Source organism: Liolophura sinensis, chromosome 6, assembly GCF_032854445.1.
Source record: "Liolophura sinensis isolate JHLJ2023 chromosome 6, CUHK_Ljap_v2, whole genome shotgun sequence".
NCBI lineage: Eukaryota > Metazoa > Mollusca > Polyplacophora > Chitonida > Chitonidae > Liolophura > Liolophura sinensis.
Window position 1 is genome coordinate 59,086,462 of NC_088300.1, and position 18,904 is coordinate 59,105,365.

General features: G+C 40.1%; 2 protein-coding genes across 4 annotated transcripts in view; one reads left to right on the top strand and one right to left on the bottom strand.

Annotated features, from left to right (window-relative positions):
- LOC135468193 (centriolar satellite-associated tubulin polyglutamylase complex regulator 1-like) lies at positions 1-13,473 on the top strand. Of its 3 annotated transcripts, XM_064746305.1 has the most exons (10): positions 1-445; positions 1,068-1,170; positions 1,923-2,053; positions 3,724-3,808; positions 4,504-4,589; positions 5,113-5,311; positions 7,899-8,005; positions 8,259-8,313; positions 8,641-8,697; positions 11,210-11,344. In XM_064746305.1, exons 1-9 carry the CDS (start codon positions 388-390, stop codon positions 8,669-8,671), a joined length of 855 nt encoding a protein of 284 aa, XP_064602375.1. In that variant the 5' UTR covers positions 1-387; the 3' UTR covers positions 8,672-8,697; positions 11,210-11,344. The 3 variants fall into 3 exon arrangements, with proteins under 3 accessions (XP_064602375.1, XP_064602374.1, XP_064602373.1); XM_064746304.1 differs by lacking the exon at positions 8,641-8,697 and having other exon boundaries at positions 6-416; positions 11,210-13,473; XM_064746303.1 differs by lacking the exon at positions 8,641-8,697 and having other exon boundaries at positions 9-445; positions 11,210-13,473.
- The window catches only part of LOC135468192 (kinesin-like protein KIF18A), a 15,401-nt gene continuing 9,942 nt past the window's right edge, over positions 13,446-18,904 (bottom strand). Inside the window, exons 14-19 of the mRNA XM_064746301.1 lie at positions 18,135-18,352; positions 16,328-17,024; positions 14,910-15,016; positions 14,212-14,290; positions 13,869-13,949; positions 13,446-13,573 (exon numbers count right to left, since the gene is read on the bottom strand). Of these exons, the coding sequence (XP_064602371.1) occupies positions 13,534-13,573; positions 13,869-13,949; positions 14,212-14,290; positions 14,910-15,016; positions 16,328-17,024; positions 18,135-18,352 (1,222 nt within the window). The 3' untranslated portion in view covers positions 13,446-13,533. The remainder of the gene's footprint in view (positions 13,574-13,868; positions 13,950-14,211; positions 14,291-14,909; positions 15,017-16,327; positions 17,025-18,134; positions 18,353-18,904) is intronic.

Consider the following 18,904-nt stretch of genomic DNA (forward strand, 5'->3'; position numbering starts at 1 on the left):
TTTGCGACACCCGGTTCGAGCATGTAACCTACATAAGAGCTCCCTTGGGACAAGGGAAATAACCACTGTCTGCATATGCGTGTGTGTGTTGCTAGCCAGTGTAAACAAAATGGCGTGGAGCTGCCGAGAATAGTTCAGCCTTTTTAACACCAAATCTTTTCCTTTATACTGTATGTATAAGAGACATGTTATTTTTCCAATGACTACGCGTTGATAAATCCAGCTTCATGCAACCACGCTTAACTAGTCTGGGCCAGGCATTGACAGCGACGGAGTTGGTAGTAGTAACGGAATCTGAGCACTTACTGATTTCACTTTGCATCGTGTTGTGTGTGTTACGTGGTGAGAACGCCGTACCATATCCGGATTAAAGAATGCCAAGCAGACATGGATACTGATGGTAGTAGTATGGACAGGTACGCGCTGACCGCTGAGAGATATCTGGGTACGTTTTTCGGTGTACAGGCGTATTCATTTGACTTCGAACCTGAATGTAATGACATACACTCGCAGCCATATTGGATCTCTAAAGGAAATTCATGCGCCATGGTCTCGCAAATGGCAGGCCGTTTTGATATTTATTCTCTGATTATACAGATGTGCAAAACAATTGTACATATCTCCAATTCTTTTGTAGATTATACTCGCATGGAAGCTAACTTTAACTATGAGCACAGACACTGGACTGTGAAATTCTTTTGTTAGAGATCCAACATGGATACTACAGGCCCTTATGCTATTTAGCTATACATGTAATCATGAGAAAAAGAAAGAAGAAACCTTCTTAATTTGTATATCGTTGTATTCCAACTACTGTTTCAAACTTAATTTTCATGCGCATCAGCAATGGAAAACATATCCTTATATAAATTCACTGTGATGCGGGAAAGCAGAATTTGTCAAACCATGTCTTTGGTTTTAACTTAATAAGGTCAGATTTGGTGATAAACTTTGGTAAATAGCAGTAATTAATATCAGTGTGGCATATAACTTGTAGAAAAGTATCTTCATGCTAACATATGTTATTAAAATACTACCACTTAATGTTCCTGCTCTTTTCATTCCAGCTGAACATAATATTCTGGTTTATCTGGAAGATAGTGTTGCGCAACTTTTAGAGCACAGAGAGGAAAACCCTAAGGTCAATGCCCAAAAGTACCTCACAGAATAGTAAGTCACCAATTCCAATATTTCTTCGATTTATTTATTTGATTGGTGTTTTACGCCGCCCTCAGGAATATTTCACGTATAGGATGGCAGCTAGCATTATGGTTGGAGGAAACCGGGCACAGCCCTGGGGAATCCCTCGACCATCCGCAGGTTGCTGTCAGACCTTCCTGCATATGGCTGGAGAGGCAGCCAGCATGAGCTGGACTTGAACCCACAGTGACCACAGTGAACGGCTCCAGCGTCATTACCCTGCGCTAGCGCGTTAAACAACTGAGCCACAGAGGCCCTCCAATTCCCATAAAGATAACATATAAGTTCATTGGCATTTTCTCTGCAGTATATATTTAGACGGCTAAGTACAATAAGTATGGCATTCAGATACTCTGTTATGTTTTGACTATATGTATACAGAATCTTAAATCTGTCCAGTCTTTAGCGTAATTCCCGTACCAACACACTGTAGGCCCCTGTCAGAGCAAAGCTTATAAATTTACCATCCACCTGCTTTGTTCCTGCTTTGAAAGAAATTTAGCATAAATCTGATTAGCTGTTACATCTTGTGTTTATCCATTAGAACTCATCAATTCTAACTCATTAGAACTCAGGTAGTTGAGTTCTTGTCATCACCTGGTTTGTCTACACATGTACATAGACCTCTGTCTCCTCTGTATTGAATTAAGCCTTCCGTAGCATATCATGTATATTTAGTTAGATATTGTATCAATGTAACTTTATGGGCCCCTTGTTTTTAGTTTTTCAGCTCTACGAGATGGAAACCACACAATGTTCAGAGAGTATTCCTTTGTCAGGGCCACATCTCACAACAGAGCCTCCTTTGTGCACCTTTTCTGGAGCAGTTTTAAACAGATAGGAGAGCGTGGAGGTGAGCTGCCATTTGATATTTGGTAGTCCATCAGATAATCTAGTAACGGAACTGTTAAGTAGTTTGAAATAAACCAACAACACTAAGATAACAAGATAATCTGGTAACGGAACTGTTAAGTAGTTGAAAATAAGCCAACAACACTCAGCAGGTTAAATTGGTGGTGTATGTGAATTTTAATTGGTGTAATGGTTAGATTAACACTGGGGACCTGGAAAACATCCAGGGGCAAGTCATGTCATAGAGAGCCAACCAGAGTTCACTGATGTTAGGTGTATGTTGTGGTATTTTACTGTTCCGTTTCAGGTCTGTCCCACTGGACATAGGGTAGTACAAGGCAGACCAAGGTTTTGTACAGAACTGCACACTTGGGGGAAATCTACCAATGGTCTCATTAGAAACAGGATGTCTGAACTATGTACACACATCCAGGGGCCAGTGAAGACAATATGGTGTGCATATCTGTAGGCACACGTGGGAAAGTTTGTCAGTAACTTGTCAAAGGTTTGTGGTTTAGCCTGGTCACTCCAGTTTTCCTCCACCCATAAAAAAAATCCATGCCATCAAATAAGTGAAAAATTCTTGAGTATGGCATTAAGTATGATGAAGGTATAACATTGGCTGACGGTAGGAGAATGATACGGTAAGTAGGCTAACATGGCTAGTGCCTGACCCTTTGCCCTCATTATGTTCAAATGCAGTACATACAATACAAACCACACTACGGCTTCAAAGTGACATGTAATTAGACCACCATGAATACAAAAGTTCAAGTAACACATTTTTAGTCTTTCATTATCACTTTTATCTGTCAAGGTAAGAGTTAATGGTCTTTGGATGTCGTGATGAGCCAACCCTAATTATCAACACTTTCATTGCCTAGAAATGAATGAATGAATAAATGAATGGTTTATTGTCATACTTGACAGTTTTTCAGTGATATTACGACGTGGAATCATAACGTGTGTGTACATATACTGTGTCTTCTTGTGGCAGGGTGACTCAATGCTACCAAAGTCCGGCCGCCACTGAAGCATCATGCCGAAGACACCAGACATGACACCCCACCCAGTCACATTATACTGACTTTTTGCCAACTGGTTCTGTTTCCTTGTTCTAACCACTCAGTGCTGAGCGCCAAGCAAGGCAGCATCAAGTACCATTTTTAATGTCTATGGTATGACCGGAACCAGGTTTGATCCCGGGTCTCTCGACTTCTAGGTGGACGCTAAAACCATTAGGCTGTCCACTGCTGAGACTAGTGACACACTACTTGAATGCCCTTGTAACCGACTGTACTGGTGCTTGTTATTTTATTGGAGTCATACATTGGTATAAAGTGTTGGTTATGACACTGTAGGAATATGTTATTCATGCAGACTGTTATTAGGAAACCTTTGCTTTGATCATGTTGATAAAGATCTTTTTTGCCTTGAACTGTCATCACTGAGTTGACACACCATAGAGGTCATGGGTTCAAAGCTAACTGCCAGCAGTTTGTTTCTTATCCGAAAAGAGGTGACCTTCTAGGTTTTAATTTAGCAAATTAAGGACTTTCATTAGTGCTGTCTTTTCTGTGTATCTGAAATATTTTGGTGTTTTCCAGAAAGTGAAAAGATACACAAAGATATCACACCAATGTTTTGTTGCTTTTCTTATCTTTGTTTCAGACTTGCTGAGCATCAAGGAGTACCATTCCCTGGTACAGTTGCTTTGTCCTGATTTTCCCTTTGATGTTCTTCAGAAAACTGCCAGGTACATCAAGTTGACGAGTTGACAGCAGAGGAAAACCCAGCCCCTGACAATAATTAACCATATCGACGAGATAAAGTTTATTAATCTTGCCTCGGACTATAACACCAGTTTTCCTTGCACTCTGATGCAAAGTGATGGGTTAAAATGATCACTGGGGAGTTTGTATTTTCCGTGGCTGAGGTGATTAGCGTGCTAGCATGGCGCAGTGACCCATGAGTCTCTCACCAGAGCAGTCACTGTTCAAGTCCGGCTCATATTGGCTTCCTCTCCAGGAAGGTGGGAAGATCTATTAGCAAGCTGTGGGTGGTCGTGAGTTTTCTCCAGGCTCTGCCTGGTTCCCTCCCACCATAATGCTAACTGCCGTCGTATGCGTGAAATATTCTTGAGTATGCCGTAAAACACCAGTCAAATAAATAAAGAAATAAATACTGTCAGTATTTTAATTTGAAACCTTCCAAATAATCTTACACTTCAGCACTAAAAAGCAGTGTTTGGCTTTTATCATTTCCTCATCATTCTACTGTACTGGTCATCACAGTCACACATACATATTTTTCATTTACAATTTTATGCATAGATGGACATAATTCTTTCACATAAAGTATCATCTACATGTATTTGTATGTATTACTTATGTGACTAGCTAAGCTCCCTAATATCAGGAAGATCATTTTGATGTTTGCTGACTTTTGCAGAATAGTTCTCATGGATGATGCCCTGGACTGTTTGATTGGATTTTCTGACTTCTTATATGCCTTCCAAGCACAGTTTTACTATGAAGGTTTGCATATTTCCATGTCCAGTGCACACATAACTTTGTAAGTCTGTAAAGTCTGTAGTAGTGAAAGTGCTATCATTATTTTAAGTTTAGCATCTTTCAGGTGACATGTTTTACTTGATTTTATTGATTGATTTATGATTGATTTATTCACCTTGTAGGGCCACTCTGAGTTTTCTGTGAAGTATCATTTTAAGGCATTTATGTGCTTATGAAAGTCCATTTTTACGGGTCAAACTGTAGGTGAAATACTAATAATTCATACGTCTTTGTGACAAAATAACTGTTCATCTTTGGCAACATTGAGTCATCTTCTTGTAAACGGAAAACATAAATGTTGAAAAACATCAAGTTTTGCAAAACATTTGAATGCCCGGAACTGTAGAATATGTTATTAATTTATATGAATATCTCTTAATTTTACCCAGATTAAACTCTAAATTAATGCAAGTGTGGCAGGTCTCCCATTTGTTTTTTTCTAGGGTAACTCTCATGTGTATCCAAGTTTGTTCCGTTCTTTTGTCAGAATTTTTAAACAAAGCAACAGAGATCTACAAGTCATTACAGCAGTCACAGAGCAGCCCGCGAGAGACGGTGGTTGTGCCATCCTCAACTGATGACCAGCCCAATGTGAAGAGGAAGAGTCCGCCTCAGAGCCAGGACAGCGTAGATAGCAGCCTGTTCTTTAGGATGCTCTACCAGACCTGTGACAGGGCAGAATTCAGGTGCGTGTAAGGACAGCATAGATAGCAGCCTGTTCTTCAGGATGCTCTACCAGACCTGTGACAGGGCAGAATTTAGGTACATGTCAGGACAGCATGGATAGCAGCCTTTTCTTTAGGATGCTCTACCAGACTTGTGATGGGGCAGAATTCAGGTACCTGTCAGGACAGCATAGATAGCAGCCTGTTCTTTAGGATGCTCTACCAGATCTGTAACAGAGCAGAATTCAGGTACGTGTTAGGACAGCATAGATAGCAGCCTGTTCTTTAGGATGCTCTACCAGACTTGTGATGGGGCAGAATTCAGGTACCTGTCAGAACAGCATAGATAGCAGCCTTTTCTTTAGGATGCTCTACCAGATCTGTGACAGGGCGGAATTCAAGTACGTGTTGGGACAGCATAGATAGCAGCCTGTTCTTCAGGATGCTCTACCAGACCTGTGACATTCGGGTACGTGTTAGGACAGCATAGATATCAGCCTGTTCTTTAGGATGCTCTACCAGACCTGTGGCAGGGCAGAATTCAGGTACATGTCAGGACAGCATAGATAGCAGCCTGTTCTTCTGTGACAGGGCAAAATTGTAAATCAGTTTTTCATGAGTTGGTGTTAGACCGTGTGCACAGCCGCACATCCAGATTACTGAGCAAGTAAAAAAAGCTAAAAGCCTTTCAAAAATGTATCCTGACGACAAAGCTCTTTTTAGTGATGTATTACTTTTTATGTTGATGCCACATGGGCAGTGTTTTAGACATGCGGTGACTACTGTGTCAGTGGGTGATGTGGGCTTGATGGCACATGGGCAGTGTTTTAGACATGCAGTGACTATTGTGTCAGTGAGTGATGGGGGCTTGATGTCACATGAGCAGTGTTTTAAACATGCAGTGACTACTGTGTCAGTGGGTGATGGGGCTTGGGGCCACATGAGCAGTGTTTTAGACAAGCAGTGACTACAGCGTCAGTGAGTGATGGGTGCTTGATGCCACATGGGCAGTGTTTTAGACTTGCAGTGACTACAGCGTCAGTGAGTGATGGGGCTGGAGGCCACATGGGCAGTGTTTTAGACATGCGGTGACTACGGCATCAGTGAGTGATGGGGGGCTTGATGTCACATGGGCAGTGTTTTAGACATGTAGTAACTACTGTTTCAGTGAGTGATGGGTGCTTGATGGCACATGGGCAGTGTTTTAGACATACAGTAACTACTGTGTCAGTGAATGCTGGGAGGCTTGATGCCACATGGGCAGTGTTTTAGACATGTAGTAACCACAGGGCCAGTGAGTGATGGGTGCTTGATGGCACATGGGCAGTCTTTTAGACATGCAGTAACTACTGTGTCAGTGAATGATGGGGGGCTTGATGCCACATGGGCAGTGTTTTAGACATGTAGTAACTACAGGGTCAGTGAATGCTGGGAGGCTTGATGCCACATGGGCAGTGTTTTAGACATGTAGTAACTACAGCGTCAGTGAGTGATGGGGCTTGATGGCACACGGGCAATGTTTTAGACATGCATTGACTACTGTATCAGTGAGTGATGTGGGCATGATGGCACATGGGCAGTGTTTTAGACATGCAGTGACTACTGTATCAGTGAGTGATGTGGGCTTGATGGCACATGGGCAATGTTTTAGACATGCATTGACTAGTGTGTCAGTGAGTGATGGGGGCTTGATACCACATGGGCAGTGTTTTAGACCTGCAGTGACTACTGTGTCAGTGAGTGATGGGGGCTTGATGGCACATGGGCATTGTTTTAGACATGCAGTGACTACTGTGTCAATGAGTGATGTGGGCTTGATGGCACATGGCAGTGTTTTAGACCTGCAGTGACTACTGTGTCAGTGAGTGATGGGGGCTTGTTGCCACATGGGCAATGTTTTAGACATGCATTGACTAGTGTGTCAGTGAGTGATGGGGGCTTGATACCACATGGGCAGTGTTTTAGACCTGCAGTGACTACTGTGTCAGTGAGTGATGGGGGCTTGTTGCCACATGGGCAGTGTTTTAGACAAGCATTGACTAATGTGTCAGTGAGTGATGGGGGCTTGATGGCACATGGGCATTGTTTTAGACATGCAGTGACTACTGTGTCAGTGAGTGATGGGGCTTGATGGCACATGGGCAGTGTTTTAGACCTGCAGTGACTACTGTGTCAGTGAGTGATGGGGGCTTGTTGCCACATGGGCAGTGTTTTAGACATGCGGTGACCACAGGGTCAGTGAGTGATGGGTGCTTGATGTCACATGGGCAGTCTTTTAGACATGCAGTGACTACTGTGTCAGTGAATGATTGGGGGCTTGATGTCACATGGGTAGTGTTTTAGACATGTAGTAACTACAGGGTCAGTGAGTGATGGGTGTTTGATGGCACATGGGCAGTCTTTAGACATGCAGTAACTACTGTGTCAGTTGGTGATGTGGGCTTGATGCCACATGGGCAGTGTTTTAGACATGCAGTGACTACTGTGTCAGTGAGTGATGGGGGCTTGATGCCACATGGGCAGTGTTTTAGATATGCAGTCATAATAGAAGTCAGTTAAACACTGTTTACTATGTCACTTTGTCCAATCTCCTCATTACTATTTACAGTGTCCCCTCAGTGGATGTTCTGAAGGAACTGTTGGACATGCCCCAAGTCACCTATTATAGTTTCCTTATGTTTGTAGCTAAGAGCCAGAGAATCAATGAAGCCATTGGTAAGCCTACAAATATTCTCACTTAATCGTCATTCAAGAAGAAAAAAATCAAAAACGATGGTACCTGTACCATTATTATTATGCATAGTTTTATGATCATTAATACAGCCATGTATATAATGACATATATCACAGAGTAAAGACATAAAGCATCTTATAAATCAGTCATGTGGTTTGAAAAGGAATTAATGACTTCAATATTTCTCGCTGGTGAAAGTCATGTCAATTGTGTAAATGTCTAATTTTTCCACAGGGCGCTTACCAAAGAAAGATGAACTATTTGAGGGGCTTAATCGGGAAAGCTCTACGTAAGTACAATAATGTACAATAAGTCTTCATTGGAAATATTTTCCTTGTTGTTATCAAGTTGTAAATCTGAACAGAAAATGATTCTCGTGAAAAGGTGTCATCAGCTGTATCGAATGTCTTGAGAAGAACTACATGCGAGAATGCTAAATTTTTTAACCAAAAATATGGCAGTATAATTTAGCATGTGTTTAAGTGAAAGTCATAAGTTACTTAACTTTGCAATGTAGTTTCTCATTTTTTTGCTGTATTTGGTAAGTTTTCTCAAGCGATGAGTTATGAGAACAATTTTCAGTAGTAATAAGACAGTTTCTTTAATGTGATAGCAGGCAGTCTAAAACCAAGTCTTTGCCAAGGTGAAGCTGTGAGAGCTTCGCACATCCCTGGTAGGTCTCCTACAAGTACCATATGTATAAGCCTGATTGCTTCATGTAGATGCTAGACTAGTTTTCACTCTGGAGCTTTTTTAGTACTAACCCCTTACCGAAATACAATTCGTCTGCCAGCAACTTGAGGATGTTTGTGCGTTTTCGCATGGCTCTGCTCGGTTTCCATCCACCATAATGCTGGTCCCCGTTGTATAAGTGAAATATTCTTAAGTGCAGCATAAAACAGCATTCAAATAAATAAATAAATGAAATGCAGTTCATGAAAAGGTAGTTCATTCTGGACATCAGAAACACTTAATCGAATGAAAGCTGTTATAATTGCATGGACATTCATGCTTTTTTATTTCATTTGAGCCTCACAAGATGGACCTTTTTAAGAGATGCTTTTAAAGTGTCATTTAAAGAGAATAGGATTTGTTTGTACTCGAGCAGTCCAGTCAAACTTATGTTATGGAGGTGCTTTTACAAAGATTTGGACACCTTTTGTAATGGTTTAGTGCTGTGGGCATTGCTGTAGGCATTAATGTTTCAGTGGTAATTTGTCCGTAAGTTCACAGTGCAGGTACAATCCTTACAACATCATTCATCCTCTGTGTATTGAATTTTTTTGATTGGTGTTTTATGCCTTACTCTAGAATATTTCACTTATACGACAGCTGCCAGCATTATGGTCGAAGGAAACAAGGCAGAGCTCAGCCCTTCATCATATGTCTGAAGTCATATTTGATACGCAATGTTCCAAATTATGAATGTTGTGTATTTTATGGTTGTTCACGGTTTAGAGTGATTAGCCGAGTTTAAGGGGTAAGAACAAAGATGAAGAACAGAACAAATAATTAAACAAAACCAAATCTGACTTAACTTGAAGTCAAAATCTAATACCTCTTTACAATGCTTTAGTTTTTTTAATTGGAAATTGGAAATTGGACACATTTGTCTTAAGATAGTATTGATGAAGTGAACTAGATTTTAATTTCTAAAATCAAAAAATAGACGTTAGGATGGTATGTCATATTTTTGACTTAAAGGGATACAGAATTGCTGCTGATTGGCTGACAATGGAAATAGGGTTTCCTGGGTTAAATCACACAGCCTTGGTCACACTTGAATTAATGGACCATACCTAAACTTCAGCTTGGGCAAGGCATAGCCTGGACTTCCCTATCCCTCACACCAGCCAATCAGAATGAATTCTGTATCCCTTTAAGTCAGATATGGCTTTCTGGAATCAGCCCCAGAATACATACAGGTGATTATTGTTAAAATGTGTGTGACAATTGAGATTTGTGTGGATGTAGTGAAGTGAGGGTATAATCAGTGAGGTCACGGTATAGCCCAGTTAGTGATGTCAAGGTGTTGAGTTCATTGAATATCGTCCGCTTCGGGAGTGGTAGATCCAGGATCAGTCCTGGGTTGAGTCACACTTAAGACTTTAAAAGAGGAAGTTGTAACTTCCTCGCTTGGCGTTCAGCATGAAGGGGATAGTGCAACGACTGGTTGACCCGTATCAGTATAATGGCTCGGGCGGGGCTGCTTACTTGCCTTCGGTAAGTTGTCTCATTGAAGCAGCACTAGATAAAAGAGCGGTGGAAATCCGTCCTGCGACAAGGAGGCACATTACATACACCCTAAGGATTCCTTCGTCGTCATATGACTAAAAAATTGTTGAGTACGACGTTAAACCCCAAGCACTCACTCACTCACTCATTGAATATCTATTTGCCATATTTTTGTTGTCCACTATTACTCACCATCGGCTTGTAGCATCTACCGGAGATATGAACCATGTACTGTAGCTGATTAGCAAAACTCCTGTAGTATATATTACACATGTAGAATACATGTAGTTCAGCCTAGTCATGTCTAGTGTAGAAAAGCACCATAACATTTGCAGCACGTATGTAGTGTAAATAAGCATGGACAAGCATGAACAGCAACCGAGCACAGCTTCTGGTTTTCTTGTCTGATGGCATATTGTTTATATATGTAAATGAAATATCAAATTATGATATCGGTTAAATTATCTTAACACACTACTACCAGTTCTAATGATTTGTGCATTGGTATTCATGGTTGCTCATTTTGCTTGATTCTGAGTATTCTTTTTGACCTGAGAAAGTTTTTTCTTTTTTAACCTCCAATTCTCACAAAATAGCAGTCTAATAATACTGATTAAAATGTAGTTGTCATTGTTTCCTCTTGTAATTATATCTGTATATGTAAACAGAAGCAGTGGGTCATTAAAATTTGGGTTGATATATTTAGAATTAACAAAGAATCGTTAATCTATTCACACTTCTGTGGAATGGCCTGCAGATTTTAAGTCCGAGATCCGTGAATAACCACACCACTAAGTACATGTATCTCATCATATGGCCTATCTAAATCAAAAGGAAGTTCAATTTGATCTACATGTACATTTTGACTTAATCCTGATCTTTCCAGCTAAGGGTTTATTTTAAACCCATATTGTTATAGCAGAGCAAGGATTAATGTTTTCTGTTTTCAGTTCCAGTATTCATCTGAACTCTTCCAAAGGGAACCTTGTGGAGCCTTCTGCTGACACTACTGAGCCGCAGCAGCAGAAGAGACCTAATGGCAGTGTCATTAAAACAGGGAAGGGTGTGATTTCTACACTACATAGACTCAGGTCTGCAGGCCGTAGGGAGATTACCATTCACAGCCCAGGTAGGAGCAGTTGTTCAGAGAGAACATCTGATGACAGTGATGGATCTACTACAGACTGAAGTTCACCCTGCCCTTGCTCACTGGGAGGATGAGATCTCCTACAGTCTAAGAAAACAATCCTCCCCTCTTTCACTAGGAGGATGGAATCTCATACAGCGTTCACTCACTATGAGGATAGGATCAACAATAAACTGAGGGAACTCACGGAGTACAGTATCTAGCGTACTGGAGGTTCCATCTTTCATTTACTCGGAGTAGGATTGTTGGCACAAATCGAAATAATGGCCTTCCACTGGAGATTACTGTTGATTTAATACGAAATCACACTTCTCATCGTGAATTTCCATCAGAATAATAGGACTGACATGTGAACACAAGTCTGTCCGATAACCAGCAACTTTCGCTCTTATGCATGACTTTGCCTTACATGCCAGAAATTACTGCAATAACAAATCTTAACAAAGGCTTAATAAATTTACAAATGTCGTGAGTAAAACATTTGTACAAGGCCAGAAAACAGCTACGTGTAAGAACAAGAAAACTTTTACAATGGGTTATTGTTTTTTATTTACATTTTTCATGATTTTGAGGCAATAATGTACATGCAGCTTGTATAATCTTACATTTCAAGGCTTGTTAATATTTTCTTCTGACTTGTACACACAAGTACAAGATGTACAATGTATTAAAATTTTACATGACATGTACATGTCTCTACATGTAGCTCATAAAAGATCAAAAAGGGAGTAAAATAATTGTCTATCCTGAAGCAAAAACAGAAAAAATTGCCACATGGAAACAATTCTGCATAATTTGATCTGATGCAGTATGTGTACTGATTAAAAACTTATTACTGAATGTTATTACTGTCTTTATGGTTCTATAATGTTGAAAGAGGAACAAATGTATTTTTTATCCAAATCAAGTCAATCATGATCAGTTTTGGACTGGAAAGCATACGGATTACCCATGATTCTCTCATTCATTCTGCTTAAAGTCACCCATGCATTACAGCTGCCCTAATCTCAAGTACATGTATTACTTTGTAAAATAATGATTTCACACTTCCCTCATTAAGTAATGATGTCACAGTCACCTAGACATGTTTGACTGATTTACAGCCTTGAACCAGAGGTAACAAAGACTGTTTTAATCTCCTGTCAGTTATTAGCCAGCTGAAGTTGTAAGAAGGTACTTTTACATACATGTATATTACAAGAACCACAATCTGTCTAAGACAAAATGAGCCAGCTGGGAATAGTATTTTGTGTTAACTGGTGCTAAAATAAGAGTTATTTTAGTACCATATGTTGAGAATTATTTACTAATGTCTAGCAAGCTTCAGGCATTTGGGTACATATACAGTGTAATAATGGCAGGAACTGTTCTTTGTTAGCAGTGGATTCACTCGCATCCAAGTGCTTACACAGTACAGTCACCAACAGAAGCGATACATGAAGTGCTAAATACTGCAGTTTTACTTTCCAGAAATAGAAAAATTGACTGGCTTGTCCTGTACACTTGATAAAGAGTTGGATATACAAAGTACATGTATATTTCAAAATTGCTCCTCTTAAACTGAGTTTTCAGAAAATTAGGAAAATGGACATCTGTATGGGTTTAGCATGTGCAACAGAATGTACAAGCATATGTACATAGAGCATTCACATTGGCATACAACATATCTATATACATTTTGGATGCACCGTGCCATGTTTTAACGGTCTATTGCAAATCTCTCTGATCGGAGTAGACTGTGGAAGTTGGAATCAGCAGTTCAATGTGTAAACATTGAACTGTAGAACACTGCTGAAATTCACACTGTATGATCTATGGTACTGATCTGGCAGTTCGTTAGGCCTTTCAAACACAAGCATTTTCTACACAGCTGCGAAATGTTGCTAACATTATTGAATTGTTGAAATCTCATAATTTTTACTTGACCCTCAAACCTGAATTCTGACTTTCACTTTTGAAAAATGAGGTCAGTCTGCTGCTTTTGTCTGTTTTCACTGGAAATCTTGTCCACACCAGAATTCTATTTACACTGGAAGTCTTATTTCATCTATCATCACAGATAATCAGTCAATTAATAGCAATTCACTGTACATATGCCATCCATCTGAGAGCACCACACCCGGAACATCAACTCTTCAGGCAATTCACTGACTTGCTCCGGAATCGTCTGCAAAAAATGTCAATACCATAACTCCCTCCATTTAACCACAGGAAGAAAGGGTTTGTCACTAAAATGTCTTGCCTTCTGGAATTGCAGTGTAATAAGATATTCAAGTACATGTCCACAACAGTTACTAAGGTTACAAGCATCTATGACCATTACTGAAGAAGTACAGACAAAAAAAAAGGTACAGGAACACATGTATAAGTGTGGACACAAAAAAAGCCAAAAAAAACCCCAGTTAATCAAGCTCTTAACATCCAAAACATGCAAGCAGAATTTGATAAAGCTTAGAACTCACAAAAAATTATGTTGAGGCAAATCTATCTTCTCTCGTCTTGCTGTTAGCCTGTTTTCATCAAAGTCAGTCAGTGTCTTTGTTCTTCAAAAAACAACATACGTGATGTCAACAGTGGACCTTATTGTCAGTTCTGATCATTAAAACATATTGCAGATTTAAGTTTATAATACTTGTACGTTCTCACGACATTCTTAGACAGTTTGGGTCAGTTTTGTAAATTGCTGCACAAAAATGAACTATTCAGTGGTTTAGAATGCTACGTTACACAGCAGAGATTCAAATAAACATGCTAAAGCTAGGTTACACATTATGCCATTAATTACGTGCAAGTCGAACTGTTTACCTGCCGCTCCTCTTGTTTGCCATAGCCTTTGTCATCTGCATGTAGCGAGGGTTAACTCGTCGTGCTTGGTACTTGGGGTCTGTGCAAAGAAGATTTATTAATGTGAGATATGGATTCTAATGAGGTCTATATTAAAGCAAATGTTGACATGAAAAGCAAGGAAATAATGGGATATATCTGTTAATTATAATTGTCAACATTAAATGTTAACATACTGGGATATACATGTATTATAATGACGGCCACTGGTGTAGGCCAAGTTTCAACATTAAAGCCAGACAGCTGTTTAGAGTGTGAGTTGAAATGCAAGTGAAGAACACCTCAAACAAAAGACATGGCGATTATCGTCTACTCTGTGCTACAGCAATGCAGACTTTTATGATAGCCCAGGATTCAGCTTGTTTGAGCTTTTTACGTGTATTTACGTTTTCGACTCGCATAATGTTTCAGGTGTCACCAAGATTTACTTCAAGTGCACAAAATTTGCAGAATTGTGTGTGAATGCTAGTGGTTGTAACATTTTAACATAGGTAGTGGTCATGTCTGTGATCTATCTTTAATAAGACCTGGATGTGCATCTAGCATTAAGTTCAGATCTACCAACCAGCATCCTAAAACACTGCAGTCTCCTGGTGATGGCCCAGGGCTGGTAGTGGCGGAACAATGGAGCACTGACTTACTGTTAAGGTGTGCTTTACCTGGGGTCTGGCTGAATAAAGATGGAAGACCAACTCGTCTCAATGCACTGGTCTTTGTCTTTGCACTTCCAGGCTTGGTTATGTTTTCACTGTCTGAGGAAGCAATTCTATAAAAAAATATATAAAGAAAACAGCAATCTGAATACAATTTTTTTTTTGTTTTATGCAGCATTCTGACCTATAAATGGAAAACATTCATGTGTCAGCTAAAATTGCCACCATTCATGTACATTGTACTGTTATCAGCAGACATAAAATATTGAACTTATTTGTTTGATGCCACAAAGTGACATTAAAGAATTATTTACTCGGACATAAATCGAAGCAATTTTGACGGGGACAGAAAACAGAATTACTTCATGGATCATTGGCAGGCCATCAGCACATTTTCCCACGCATGATACAGGTCATTCCATCATGGAAGACAAGCAATTTCCAGCAAACTTTCCCATGCATGATACAGGTCATTCCGAGACCAGGAATTTCCAGCAATATTCCATCATGGAAGACAAGCAATTTCCAGCAAACTTCATGTAAGACCACATGAGAGAATGTTGACCACTACTTGCCAACAAGGTCCCTGAGAACAATGGAATTGGGAACCCTGAAAATTCCCTGAGAGACAACGGGACTGATCTCACATTTAAGAAGACCAAGCAACTCATAAAGCACCCTAACATGACGCATTCTAAACACTGGATAAACAGGTCCGTTTTTTAAATGTAAAGTTACATGTATTTCAACGGTTATTTCCATTCATCGTGGAAAAGGCACTTCAAAGAAAGTACATGTAATCTGATTTTGTATCTGTTACTTGGGTTTGTTGTTGTGGTTGTTACATCTGTTGTGCTTCAGGACAGCTCAAATTGTCCAGTACACATTTGTATATTACCATATCCATTTAGTTTGAGCTCCCAAATTTATGTTTATATTCACTGCCCCGGACTTGCTCAATAGCATCTCCATGACTTATAGCAGGCCTGAGTGTCAGCATACAGTAATACAGTGCTGTCTCACAGGATCACCATGCTGCATACAGCAGATGTAAAATCTGCCCCAGTCAGATTATATAGACACCTCACCAACCAGTACTTGGCTGTTTCCCTTCACACTCATGGCCCTAGCCGGAATATACCAAGATTGCCCACTGTAATGTCTTAGCATGACCTCACAAGGATATATACGCCAGTGGAATGACAGAGATAAGTGGCAGTTAAATGTTGAGAAAAATGGAAGACAAACTTACAACATTTCTTCTTTGGGATAATTTATCATAATTATGTGATCATTCACAGGTCACTGGGCAATGGTGTTTGGAATGCATGGAAAATGTTGGGTTGAACAAATTTAAGACGTCACCATTAAGAAAAAATGTTATCTCCTGCAGTGCACAAGAACAGATTACATGAAGTACAAACCTTTTTTGTTTATCATATTTAGGTGTGTCCAGTGGGATTGCCAATGGTGACATACAGTTGTCTGTGATAGCCCGCAGTGGAGGCCTGCCTGGAGATTTGACAGCATCAGCAAATGTCTGGTTTACTCTAGGGGTTGGGGGTGTGGTGTCAAAGCTCATAGCCCGCTTTGCTTGAACACAGCCCGAGTTCTCGCCATCAACACTTGGTTTGGCTTTTGTAACAGTAGCAGTGTTAACTCTGACCTTTGTTTGGGTGGCAGGGTTAATGACATGCTGCAGCTCTGGATTCACCACGATGTCAACTCTTCCCTTGTCAGCTACACTTACAGTCTCAATCTCTGCTCTGCGTACAGGTGTGTTTGCAGAGGGATTGTCACAGACATAGGTTAAGTTCAAATCCTGCTGCTTTTCTTCCAGCCCTTCGTCCTCTGCTGGAGACTCCGATCTCGCCCCATGTACTGTGACAAAGTGCTTAGCTGAGGGTGTTCTGCCAGCAAACTGGGTGACCACCGGTGGAGAGACCTCAGGTTGTTTCCCTAGATCACCAGACAGCCTGGCTATTGTGAGATGCTGTGACCTAGCAGAATCACCAATGGATGGGGAGGTGACTGATGCTTCCTTAGATGAAGCTTTTACACAGTGCGGAGAGGGGCTGTAAGAAGTGTTTAGTCCCTTTCCTGACTTTGAACTTGGCGTAACTGAAACAAAAGCACACTTTTCCATAAATTACATCTCCACAAAGAGTCAAGAAGGCTTCAATTATTCTAACAATATGTCATTCCATTTGCTCATATTTCCGGTAGATTAAAGCCCTCTTCAAAGTCACACCACCGTTTCTTTAAACACAGATTTCCCTTTGTAATTCAGAATTAACCATCATATGGTTAATCTTATCTTCCTCAGTCGCTTGTTAGATTATGGCAATATTTTATAAAATACTTTAACATTTTATATCAACAGTATGTTAAGTTTAAGACAAGATTAACGAGGCAGTCAGATCCTAGTGGGAAACCTTGGCATCTTGCTGTAGGGAAGATAACAACAGCTACGTAAGAGTATGCAAGCACATCAATCAAAGGCTTTTGGTCATCATCCAAGGATATCTTTGATTAATTAGACATATTTTGAAACCAGTAGAATATTTTATCAGAGAGCCAAGGCAAAGTAGTGCATTACTCTTTACTGCATGGACAACTTCCATGAAAATTTCTGCATCAGAAGTGAAAAGTATTAAAACAGCAACAAATGCAAAAGTGTGTGCATAAAAATGTACAGTGGCATCATATGTCTGGCAGGGTGTGCAATTCAGGCTTTTGAAGATGCTGCTGTTTTAATAATATTTACATAATAAAAAATGTTCATGAAAGGTGTCTAACTATCCATTGAAAATGTGTGTGAAATATCAAAGTCTTATATGAGTAACATTTTAATAATTGCATATTTGATCTACAAAGTTAGAGAAAGTGGCATCAAGTGTCTGGGTTGTAAACTGTACATTTCAGGCATGTACTTCTTTTGAAACCGTTGAACAGTTACACAGTTTACAGCACTATCATTTTACTAGCGTACCAATAGACTTCAAGCTGCTTACAAATCAGTGATCTTCTGTTAGTACATATAACACCTTGCCACATGGAAATAGTGTTCAGTGTCTTCTGGATTGTGCTGGTAATTTTATGAATGAAGTGAACTAGCACAGCCCTGGGAAACATCATCCCTCACCAAGTAGCTGACAAACTCCCTGATAACAGACACAGTTAGGACTGTTTTTTTTTTTTAGTCCTATGTATGATGTATTACAGACAAACCTGGGGACTGGTGTGTTGATGTTGACAGAACAGGAAAACTGAGCAGGGGACTTCTCTTCTGTGGGGAGGAGTTCTGGTCAGCCCACCTGACCTCTTGAGCACCATCGATCAACTGCTTGAGGCCAATGAAATCCTCAGACACATCTGAGGTCAACAGCCCATGACCTTTGAGAACAAAGTATTGTTTCCTAACCATCTGTAGTAGACCTCCAATTAATCTGGAGAAGTCAGAAGAAAAAAAATATATGACATTTTGTTTGTTAAGACTCTGTGTAGCAAGAGCAATGACAACACATCAGAATGCATATTACCTCATCATTTTTCCCAAACTTTGGGCAATGTGTGGTAACAAAAGTTTTTATTACTATTCTACCACACAGTACAGAATCCGCATGAAGTGAAATTTATGTAAGCTGGTGTTTTACATGCACTCCAGAATATTTCACATATACAACAGTGGCCAGCATTATGATGGAAGGAAACCGGGCATAGCCTTGGTGAAACCCAACATCATCAACAGGTTGTTGGCAGGCCTTCCCAACTACAACTGCAGAGGATGTCGGCATAAGCTGGCAAGAGGGACTAAAATGACACCTCGAGTGGAACTGCGCGCCCATTCACCTACTTCCTCTTGAAGAACTGGTTTGTATGCTTGGCGTTTAACAATGATCTCAGCATCTCTTCTATCACCTTATGATAACAGGCCATTGCAAGGGAAAGCTTTCATTCCGTTAAAGTCCTGCCTCACTGGAACTCCCTAAAAATTAAAC